The sequence below is a fragment of the Chiloscyllium punctatum genome, chromosome 45 (genome assembly GCF_047496795.1).
Source record: "Chiloscyllium punctatum isolate Juve2018m chromosome 45, sChiPun1.3, whole genome shotgun sequence".
In the NCBI taxonomy this organism is placed as follows: Eukaryota; Metazoa; Chordata; class Chondrichthyes; order Orectolobiformes; family Hemiscylliidae; genus Chiloscyllium; species Chiloscyllium punctatum.
The window spans coordinates 57,458,211-57,470,105 of NC_092783.1; the positions used below are offsets into that span (position 1 = coordinate 57,458,211).

Genomic DNA, 11,895 nt, shown 5'->3' on the forward strand with positions numbered 1-11,895 from the left:
GTGAACAGGATGTGTTACATCACAGATGCTATCTGAATATTGGGCAAAGATCAGAGACTGACAATGAAATTGAAAATGACAAACTCGAGAATGTTAATGGAGTAAGTTATTTGTACTGTGGTGGTTGATAGGAGAAAGTGAGGACTGCAGATGCTGGAGATCAGAGCTTAAAAATGTGTTGCTGGAAAAGCGCAGCAGGTCAGGCAGCATCAAAGGAACAGGAGAATCGACGTTTCGGGCATAAGATTCCTGAAAAGGGGCTTATGCCTGAAACGTCGATTCTCCTGTTCCTATGATGCTGCCTGACCTGCTGCGCTTTTACAGCAACACATTTTTAAGCTGTAGTGGTTTATGACAAGTTTGGTAAACATTGAAGACTATGAATTTGTGTTTGGTTCAGGTTAATAAAAGGGTTAATCTTAGCTTTAAAAACCCAAAGATTGAGGGTTTTAGCTGATCGAGGACACCTAACAAGCGTCAGAAGCAAATACGGTTTCTCTTCTCGAAGAGTCCCAAACAGTTCAGGGAAAGTATAGTTATCTCAGTGGTCAAGTTAGTTTGCACAACTTCCAGACCAAGGCTGCTTGGTTATTCGAAAATGAGAAAACCTAAATTCTTAATTTTCAAAGTATTCACAGTGAAGAACCAAGGAGAATCAATTCAGTTAAACAGAGATTTGAGCGAGGGGTTATTTCCAGACATTTGAGTGTCTAACATATTGTGTTAGCAAAAAAAGATGAGATTTGACTTGGTTTCAATTTAAGATTTTTCTTGTGTACTATACCTAGATAGTTTGGTTAGTTTTCTTTGTTACCACTTTGTGTACTAAACTTGTACTCTGCTGTTCAAGAAAATCTGTTTGGAGACTATTTTTCCAGTAAATGACCACGTTAGCTAAAATTAAAATCTATTAAGCCAAGTTTCATTCTGGGATCTGACTTGCCCAGTAGTAATACCATTAGTTGGGATTGTGACATGTACAAAAGTTTCACAAAATCTATGATAAATCTATCCAAATTTGAATCAAGCAATTACTTTTATGCAAAGTGAAAAAAATTGAACTATAATTTTGGTCAGTTATTGGAGATTAGGTATCAAGATCAACTTTCAGAATGTGGTCCAATAATTAGGATTGTTCGTTTTGACAAAAATCAAAAAAATGCAAGTTTAATCCTAATATTGACACAAAGGAGGAAGACAAAGTGATGAGAAAAAGCTTTTTTTAAAAAAAGAAATGCATTGTTATGGCCTGGAATGCACTGTCCAAGAATATGGTAGAGGCAAATTTAACCGAGGCTCTCAAAAGAGGGGGATAGGTAGTTATTTGAAAAATAACAAGCTACAGAACAACCTCTGTTATTGAAACAATTATCTGAGTTTCACATTATTCGAACAAGATCAAGGTCCCATAAATGTTTCCTTTGTTTACCATCAGATCAGTTATCTGAACAAAATACACCCCACCCATCTCATTCGGATAACCAAGATTGTTCTGTACTTGGTTATGGAGAGAAGGTTACAGAGTGATGCCAAGCAAAATAATCCAATCTGGGGAGCTTTTGCAGACATGATAACCAAATAGCCTCTTTCTGCATTGTAACAATTACATGATTGTGATTTCCACTGCTTTTATTCCTCAGCCAAAAAAACAACTCAAGAAAGTACAACTGAGACTAAGTTGTAGTACTTGGCCAATTCTGCAGATTGAATAAATCTGCAACAATGCTGGAAACCAATGTAGTCCAGTGAAGTTTATGCAAACTGTCGTCCTGAAATTCAGCTCTGTGGAATTTAGTATTCAAAAACAAATCATCAAGAGGAATGATCTTCTCCATTACAGCACTGAAACACTAATTTAGTTACAAAAGGATATTGAAGACCAAAGAGGAAACACAAAAAAAAGGAGTGAAAGAGGAGTTTGGGACAATAGAATGAAGAGAAAGACAGTTAACTAAGGATAGTGGAATGTCAGAAGAACTCCATGTAGAAGGACAAGTATGGGCAGCAAAGCACAATCACATCATAGTAAGGTCACTCAGACAGCAAATTATTTATCATTAATCCATATCACAGGATGGACATGATTAAAACAGAGTACCAGAGAAGAGATTAGCAAGGTCATTGCCAGGAATGGAGACTTTTAGCTTTGGGAAAAGACTGAACAAATTAGAGTCATTTTGGTTTTTAGCAAATGAGATCCATAGGAAGTTTAACTGGTACATTAGGTATGTTGAGTAAAGATTTAGGGCATTGATTATCAGGTTCCATCAACTTCAAGTAATGGACGAAAGGATTAGGGTTGAGGTTATGTTCACAACCGGACTGAATAGTGTGGATCCCTCACTTACTGTAAAAAGGTTGATAGAGATGGAGACCCTCATGGCATTTAAAAAAAAAAGGTATTTCCAAGTGGTACTTCACCTTCAATATACTACAGACCAAGAGCGGTCAAGTGGTGTCAGGCTGAATTGCTTTCCTTGAACCAAAACAGACATAGTGGGCCTTAGGTTCTTCAGCTGTGGTTTACATTTCTCGGATTCCCCAATGTTTGAGCACGTTAGGGCATCTGAAGTATCAAAGCTGCAGCTCAATATACAATTCCATTATCCAGCTGTTTGATTTCCAAAGGTTAGCTTCTCTAACACAGTTGCCATGTTACACAATTCAGCTACAGGTTTCATGCTTAAGAAATGGTTGCAAACACAGAATTTACAAAATGAAGTTACATCAACATCACTAAGCGGGCAGGGGGGTAGAGCATCAGGAATTCAATTTATATGGAACTGGTCTACACACTGTCAACCACGGCTCAGGGAAGATAGCCAGCAAAACATGAGGGGGCTATGGGTTCAATAATAACACTCCAGTGAAGTACGAGGGAATACTGACCATCAGGTGAAACTTTAAAAACTAAGGTCACACCTATCCTCCAAGATTGTCGTCATTTCACATAAAACGAAGGGTGCAGTCCTCAGTGTCTTGGCCAAAATGGATTCCCCATTTAAGGTCACAAACAGATTACCTGGTCACGACTGCTTTGCTAAATGGGAATTTGCTGAGTGAGCACAAATTTTCTGTGTTTCCTACATGGCAACAGTAACTGCAATTCAAAAGTACTTCATTGGTTGTGAAGCATTTTGAGAAACCCAGCAATTGCGAAATACTCTACATAAAGTGCTACTTTTCTGTTATTCAGGAACAATTTAAAGCTTAAGCAATGAATTTGTTACAATATCGGAAGATGACAACAAACCAAACATTTCAGAGTACTCTAAGCGAAAGTGAGAATTGCAGATGCTGGAGATTAGAGTGGAGAGTGGGGTGCTGGAAAAGCACAGGTCAGGCAGCATCCGAGGAGCAGGAAAATTGATGTTTCGGGCTAAAGCCCTTCATCAGGAATTGGAGGGTTTTTGCCCAAAACGGCGACTCGTCTGCTCCTTGGATGCTGCCCGACCTGCTGTGCTTTTCCAGCACCACACTGGACTCATTTCAGAGTACTCTGGCAGGTATGACTGATTATTGACAATGAGAGTTTAGATTTCTTGAACTGCTAAGAACATGAAAATTGCAGCAAACTCAACCACACATCCCCTTAAGTCTGCTCTGCCATATCCACGATCACACTGAACATCTGCCTTAATTCCACTTTGTCACCCATATCCCACAATCCCTCAATTCAGAAGAATCTCACTGACTGGTACTCTGATCATTTTAGTAAAGCCAAAATTCACAGTTCTGCTCTTTCAAAATGAACTGAATTTCAGATCAAGGAAATTTCTTGCATCAAAAAAAAACATATTCACGGGCAATTAAATCTTACCCACCCGAAAAATGTTGTCCCTGTTGGTAGGTCTGAAACATGGGAGACCAAGAACACACAGCAAGATCCCACTGACAGCAATTTGTTTTCAAGCACTGGAAGAAAGGGAAATATTGTCTGGAACTTGTCATCGGATCCTTAGATACTGGGATCTTTGGATATCCAATCAAGGGTACAGAGAGAAAAGATTTACAAGGATGTTGCCAGGATTGGAGGATCTGAGCTATAGGGAGAGGCTGAACAGGCTGGGGCTGTTTCCCTGGAGCGTCAGAGACTGAGGGGTGACCTTATAGAGGTTTACAAACTATGAGGGGCATGGATAGGATAAATAGACAAAGTCTTTTCCCTGGGGTCAGGTAGTCCAGAACTGGAGGGCATAGGTTTAGGGTGAGAGGGGAAAGATATAGAAGAGACCTAAGGGGCAACTTTTTCACAGAGGGTGGTACGTGTATGGAATGCACTGCCAGAGGACATGGTGGAGGCTAGTACAATTGCAACATTTAAGCGGCATTTGGATGGGGACATGAATAGGAAGGGTTTGGAGGGATATGGGCCGGGTGCTGGCAGGTGGGACTAGATTAGGTTGGGATATCTGGTCGGCATGCCGACAGGTTGGACCGAAGGGTCTGTTTCCATGTTGTACATCTCTATGACAGGGCCTTACTTCAAGGTCTTGTTCAAAAGGTGACACTGTTTCAGTAACGTGCTGGGGATGTTGCACTTTCGTGGACTGCATAGTCAATTCTCAAATGGAACTTAAAAGGCCAACCTTCCAATTAAGTGAGTACAAGTAACTGAATCACAACTGCATTAAAATAGCAAGGTACAGCCAGATTTGCCATCTGTTATCTTGTCAGCCAATAGTTCACACAAACAGAAGAATTACAAGTCAGACATTTGGGTCATTCAAGCTTGCTTCATCATTCTATGACCATGGCTGATTTGACTGTCCCCTAAAACTCAATTTTCTGGTTTGCCAAACCTTCCACCCACAATCCTTGCCTCCCTTGCCAACTTTTTAAAAAAAAAATCTAACTCTGCCTTGAATATATTCAATGGTCCAGCCACAAGTTTTTTCAGCACCAGATTGAGTGTTCACTCATTACCTAATTCCAGTGAAAAACTTTCATTTCAAAAGTTAGCATGCTCCACTAAAGCACATGGTCACCAAGTTATTAAAATCTTGTGTCCAGCTAAGTTAATGCTGCGATAATTAAAAGAGAACTGAAGTTTTCCTTCACTAACGTGATCTTTCACAACTCTCTGCAACTGAATTTAGTGTTTGCAGCCTTCACATACTCCAAGTTTGAATGGGTTTTCTTAATTTTGGAAATATTTTGAAAGGGATATCAAAATAGCTTCAGAATACATGCTGATTTTTCCATTTTGGTGGCATTTGTTTCCCAACATAAATTTTATGATATTTGTTGTGATCCATCAGAATCCGAGCTTTGCAAAGCCTCCCCTTTGTGGAGAAAGCCACTAATTCACTTACACGGCCTCTCACAATTCTGCACGAACTCAGAGGTGGTTTACTGGGGTGGTACCTTGCATGAGTGGGTTGTTTTCGAAGAATAAAGCTGGAGAGGCTGGACTCATATCCAATGAACTCTAGAAAAATGGAGGGATGACTTGATTGAAATGTATGATAACCTGAATGATCTTGAACAGATGAATATAGGAAAGGTGTCTCCTCTGGGGTGGCACGGTGGCTCAGTGGTTAGCGCTGCTCCATCACAGTGACAAGGACCCAGGTTTGACTCTAGCCTCGGGGGACTTTCTCCCCATGTCTGTGTGGGTTCCCTCCGGGTTCTTCCCACAGTCCAAAGATGTGCAGGTCAGGTGAATTGGCCATGTCAAATTGCCCATAGTTTAGGTACATTAGTCAGAGGTAAATATAGGATGGTGGAATGGATCTGGGTGGGTCACTCTTCGGAGGGTCGGTGTGGACTGGTTGGGCCAAAGGCCCTGTTTCCATACTGTAGGGAATCTAATCTAATCTTGTGGAGAAGTCCAGACTTAGAGGCACAGTTTTAAAATTAGACATCAACCTTTTAAGGCAGATGAAGGGAATGGTTTTGCTCTCAGAATCCACAGACTCAAACTCTCTGCCAAAGGCAGTGAGGGCAGGATCATTTGATGTTTTTAAGGCAAAGAGATTCTTGCTTGGTCAGAGAATCTAACGTTTTCACGGGTAAGTGGGAAGGTAGAAATCAAAACACAAACCGATCATTGGAGCATGATCGGGGTGGGGGGTAAAGCATATTTCTTCTTCTATCTTGTATGTTCGTGTGATTATTCCAATTCATGCAGGAAGTGAAGAAAAAGGCAGGTCATCTTGTGGTAGAACATTTCAGAATCCCTCCCCACTAAAAATCAAACCTTGTTCAAACATGGATTACACAACTTCCATTGCCCATTCCTCTCTCAATTTCCACAAATTATTTTTGTATGCGAGAGTTTGGAGAGTCACCCAATATGCTGCCAGCAACATAGCAAAGAGAGCAAGCAGTTCATTGGAGCAAAGAGATGATAAAGCTGGCTTTGACCATGTATTGGAGGATCCGAATAATTCCAATAAATTTGCAACTTCTGTAACCATTTTCTCAGCTCTTGTTGAGACACTCCTGAGCTGCCTGTTTCCATTTTTTGTGCGGGGTGGTTTGGTGGTGAGGAGATGAAGGTTGACTCATTCTGTCACATCTCAACCTGAACAACAGTAGAATCCATTATGCAACAGAAAGTGATAAATGTCTTCGCCATGTCTGCTTTTTTCCTTTTTCGCAAGGGGCGAGATAAGGCTTGGTTAAAAATGTCAAGCTGTTTTATTCTACAGTGAATATGCACAGACAGCAAAAGTTCTGACCATATTCAATTACTATGAAGGATATTTGGATCTCCATTTAACAACATACATGCTCCTATTCAGCCGCCTTTTTGGCACTAATTGCAGCTTCTGTTGCAACAGACAGAGTGTATTGTGTTTAAGCATCTGACCTTATACTTAATTACTGACTATTCAGCCAAGGAAATCAAATACCTTCTAACAATGGATAAGACATTTATCGATTATGAAGACAAGTCACCAAATTGCTTGTTTACTGTATGACTAAACATCAAGACAAACATGTTAACATTCAATATCCAATCATTTCAAAGCCCTTTTTGTTTTTCTGGCCATTTTTTTCTAAATAGAGTAACTACTCCCAAATCTTTTCCAGTCAAATGCTGAAACATGACTCAGCTCCTAATTTATCCACTTTCAGAAAGCTGGCACCTCAAAACTTAAAAGGCATAACACCAAACACAGAAAACTGAGGGGGGCACGATGGCACAGTGGTTAGCACTGCTGCCTCAGTGCCAGAGACCAGGGTTCAATTCCCACCTCAGGCAACTGTCTGTATGGAGTTTGCACATTCTCCCCGTGTCTGCATGGGTTTCCTCCAGGTGCTCCAGTTTCCTGCCACAGTCCAAAAATGTGCAGGTTAGAGGATTTGGCCATGCTAAATTGCCCGTAGTGTTAGGTGAAGGGGTAAATGTAGGGAAATGGATCTGGATGGGTTGCTCTTCGGAGGGTCGGTGTGGACTTGTTGGGCCGAAGGGCCTGTTTCCACACGAAGTAATCTAAGTAAAATCTAAATAACTTAAGGTGTTACAAGTTAAACATATTTAACTAATTAACTTGCACAAGGTCAATGAAATCAATCTGAATCAATGAAAACTGATTTCCAAATCTTGAATCCACATTTACCATTGTGTATGGATAATTCTAATGCCAATAACTTGGAACGTATGTAGCACAGAAATCAAATGTTATTTCGGCTCTGATAACTTACAAAACAGTGGAATAGATCTTGCTACTTTGAATTAGAGCACAGTTGCAAAATGTTGCACTCGAGGGGAAGCTAGATGAGCAAGGAGGAAGGAAAGAACAGAAAGATGTGTTTATGAAAGTAAATAAAATAAGTGGAAAATATGGAGGTAACACTGGGATAGCCAAGTTAGGCTTTCTGCTGCATTTTCATTGAGAAAAAAAACTTCTATTCCAATTCCTGAATCATGGTATTACTTTGATACCAACTTGTATATTGTTTCTGTCACAGGCAAGTTTTTTTTTAAATGCATTGAGGGGTCTGAAGTCTTTACTGTTCCAACCAATACCTGAAATTAACCTCACCTTGCATTAAGTGACACACTCACACCTTGTTCTGTTACTTTCCTCTGCAGTGCTGCTGGTTTACAAACAATATTAAGCCTTTCACTGTGAGCATCACATTTTGGTCCTTAACAAAAATGTGAATGCAATCTAGGAGGCAACAGCCTGAGGGTATCCAGGGACCCAGTAATGTTCTCGAGACTCAGGTTGAAATCCAGCCACAGTAGATGGGAAAACTTTAATTCAGAAAAGAACTCTGGAGCCAACAGTCTAATGACCACCACAAACACATTGGCAATTGCTGGAAAAGCTGATGTCCTTTACGGAAGAAAACTGCTATCCTTACCTGGCCTACATGTGACTCCAGACCCACATCAACATGCTGACTCAACTGGCCTCTGGGCAATTAAGGATGGACAATAAATGCTGGGCTAGTTAGTGATGCCCTTACCCCATGAATGAATAAAAACAAACCTCTCTTATTTGCTTGGCCCAAGATCAAACACAAGGTCTTAATCTTCCAAACTAAATAAATTTAGTGCGCATGCTTTGAAAAATATTTCTCTAAATAAGGCAAGATTTTGCACTCAAACAAGACCCCAGCCTTACTCAACATTTTGCCACAAATTTCAGTGCAATCCTACTTCCTCATGGGCAAATATTTTCATTTTGAAAAAAAAAATCACATCTTGAGCTTGTACAACAAAATCTTCAGAACTATCCAGAGACTAATCAACACACCGAGCAGGGTGGGTCCTACATGCAATGTTTGGAAGATACAATATGCCCCATTTCTGGTTAGAGATTTACACTTTCTGTCCAAACTTGCATCAGCCAAGGATCCTCACCACCCCCACAGCACCAGCCCTCCCTCTTCCCAGCCCTCGATATAACCCTTCCCTCCAATCCTCAGATACCCAGCCGCAGTCCCCAGTCACCTAAGACCCCTATAATCCCATCCCCAATCACCTTCTCCCCCCACAGTCTTCCATCCACATCTGCCCCAACCCCCCCCCCCTTCAAAACCAACAAAATCCTAAGGTCAACCAACAGTACTCACAGTCCCTTATTGCCCCACCCACGATCCCAGGTCATCACTCCCCACAGTTCCAAGTCACCGTCATCCCAAATCACAGATTCTTTCCCCCCCCTACCCAAGACCCTGAACGTCCCCCAAGCCTCAGGTCACCATCCTTCCAGGATCCTACCAACGTCAGGTCAGCATCAGCCTACCCTCACAGCCCCCGAAAAACTCCCTATCCTCCGTTTAAACTCCCACCACCCCCATCCCCCCATCCCCCATCCCCCATCCCCCATCCCATAGGTCTCCATCCCATGGTCCCTAACACCCAGCCAGTCCAGCCTTACCTCTACCTCCCTCTCCCAGGCCCGGCTCACCTTCCAGCAGTGTAGGCTGGCTGTCAGCCTCTCCAGGCCCGGCCTCTCCCTCTCCCAGGCCCTGCTCACCTTCCTGGGACCCGGAGCTGCTGCCGTGCGAGTGCCGCAGCTCTCTGAAGTATTTCTTGGTCTCCCTCAGGTTCTGCCTGAGATACGAGGCGTGTTTGCTGCAGCTGCCCAGCGACCGCAGCAGCTCCCTGGCCGCCGGAGACAGGGAACGCCCGCCACCTGCAGCCTCCATGCCACGGCGTAGGCCGTGAGCTGGGCCCGGCTGCAGGGACACGGACACCGACCTCAGCTCCGGGGACAGGGACCACCGCCGCTGTTTTCCCTCAGTGAACAACAGCCGCCCGGAGAATCCTGGGTAATGTAGTCCCGGGGATCTTGGGTAATGTAGTCCCAAAGCCGTCAGCACCATGTATTCCTGATGAACCCTGGGTAATGTAGTCCCAGGAATCTTGGGTAATGTAGTCCCAAAGCCGCCAGCACCATTTATTCCTGATGAACCCTGGGTAATGTAGTCTCGGGAATCTTGGGTAATGTAGTCCCAAAGGGGAAAGTGAGGACTGCAGATGCTGGAGATCCCAACAGGACCCATGTAAATTCCTTGGTGAACCCTGGGAAATGTAGTCCCAGGAATCTTGGGTAATGTAGTCCCAAAGTTGCCAGCGCTATGTATTCCTGATGAACCCTGGGTAATGTAGTCTCGGGAATCTTTGGTAATGTCGTCCCAAAGCCAACAGGACCCATGTATATTCCTTGGTGAACCCTGGGTAATGTTGTCCCGGGAATCTTGGGTAATGTATTCCGAGCGCAATATTTAACTATGTGTTCCCGATGAACCCTGGGTAATGTAGTTCCTGCAACTCTGGATCATGTAGTCTTAAGATTAGAGTGGTGCTGGAAAAGCACAGCAGGTCAGGTTACATCCGTGGTGCAGGAAAATTTGCTACCTTCTCCCACCCTCCTCTCTGACCTATCACGTCCATCCCCACCCCCACGCACCTATTGTACTCTATGCTACTTTCTCCCCCCCTCCCCCCATTTATCTCTCCACTCTGCAGGCACCCTGTCTCTATTCCTGATGAAGGGCTTTTGCCCGAAACGTCGATTTTCCTGCTCCTCGGATGCTGCCTGATCTGCTGTGCTTTTCCAGCACCACACTAATCTAGACTCTGGTTTCCAGCATCTGCAGTCCTTGTTTTTACCTAATGTAGTCTCAAGCCGCCTGCTGTAAGTATTCCTATTGAACCTTCGTTAATGCCATCCCAAAGCTACCTATTCTATGTGTTCTTGATTATCTCTGGCTAATGTAGTTCCCAATGATCCCTGAGGATCCAATGAAGACTTGTTTGAAGACTCTGGGTCAATGCTTGATTAAGTTTAAAATGTTGAGGGGGGATTGAATTGAAATTTACAGAATACTGAATGGCCTGGACAGAGTGAATGTTGGGAAGATTTTTCATTGGCAGGAGCGACTAGGATCTGAGGGCACAGAGTAGAAGGAAGATCTTTTAGAAAGGAAATAAGGAGAAACATCTTCAGCCAGAGAGTGCTGAATCTGTGGCATCAACTGTTAGAGAAGGCTGTGGAGACCAGGTCATTTGAGTTTATTTTGAACAGAGATAATAGATTCTTAATGAAGGGCTTATGCCCAAACCGTCGACTCTGCTGCTCCTTCGATGCTGCCTGACTGATGTGCTTTTCTAGCACCACATTTTTCGACACTGATATCCAGCATTTGCAGTCTTCACTTTCTTCATAGATAGACTCTTGGTTGTCAAGGATTATGGACAGAAAGCAGGCAAATAAGGTTGAGAAACTTATCAGCCATGATTGAACGGTGAGGTAGATGGCAGGAGGCTGGAAGAACACAGCAAGCCAGGCCGCATCAGGACGTGGAGAAGCCAACGTTTCGGGTGTAACCCTTCTTCAGCTCCTGATGCGGCCTGGCTTGATGTGTTCTTCCAGCCTCCTGCCTGTCTACTTTGGATTCTAGCATCTGCAGTTTTTTTTGTCTCTAACCATGATTGAATAGTGGAGCAGATTAGATGGGACGAATAGTCTAATTTCAGCTCCTGTGTTTTATGGTTAATGTGCCACCAGGGAGTCTGGGTATTCCCATGGCCATGTTGAATAAGGCTGTCCCTTAGGAGAAAGTGAGGACTGCAGATGCTGGAGATCAGAGCTTAAAAATGTGTTGCTGGAAAAGCGCAGCAGGTCAGGCAGCATCAAAGGAACAGGAGAATCGACATTTCAGGCATAAGCCCTTCTTCAGGAAGGCTGTCCCTTGGGTGATGTAGTTTCAGGGATTCTGGGTAATGTAGTTTCAAAGCCACTGTTTGGGACTGTCGCAATGATCCCTGGGTAATGTAATTCCAGGTATCCTGTATGGTCCCAATGAGTGCTGGGTAATGTAGTCCCAGCAGTAATGGGTAATTCTGTGAGACAAAAATAGGAATTGCTGGAGCAACTCAGCAGGTATTTCAGCATCTGTGCAGAGAAAGCAGAATTAACATTT

General features: G+C 43.1%; 1 protein-coding gene across 3 annotated transcripts in view; it reads right to left on the reverse strand.

Annotated features, from left to right (window-relative positions):
- Positions 1-9,697, reverse strand: part of dstyk (dual serine/threonine and tyrosine protein kinase) — a 117,385-nt gene extending 107,688 nt beyond the window's left edge. For 2 of the 3 annotated variants that reach the window (XM_072563858.1, XM_072563856.1), the window contains exon 1: positions 9,375-9,697. In XM_072563858.1, the coding sequence (XP_072419959.1) occupies positions 9,375-9,615 (241 nt within the window). In that variant the 5' untranslated portion in view covers positions 9,616-9,697. The remainder of the gene's footprint in view (positions 1-9,374) is intronic. The other variant, XM_072563857.1, reaches the window with a different exon arrangement.
- Between the last annotated feature and the right edge of the window lie 2,198 nt (positions 9,698-11,895).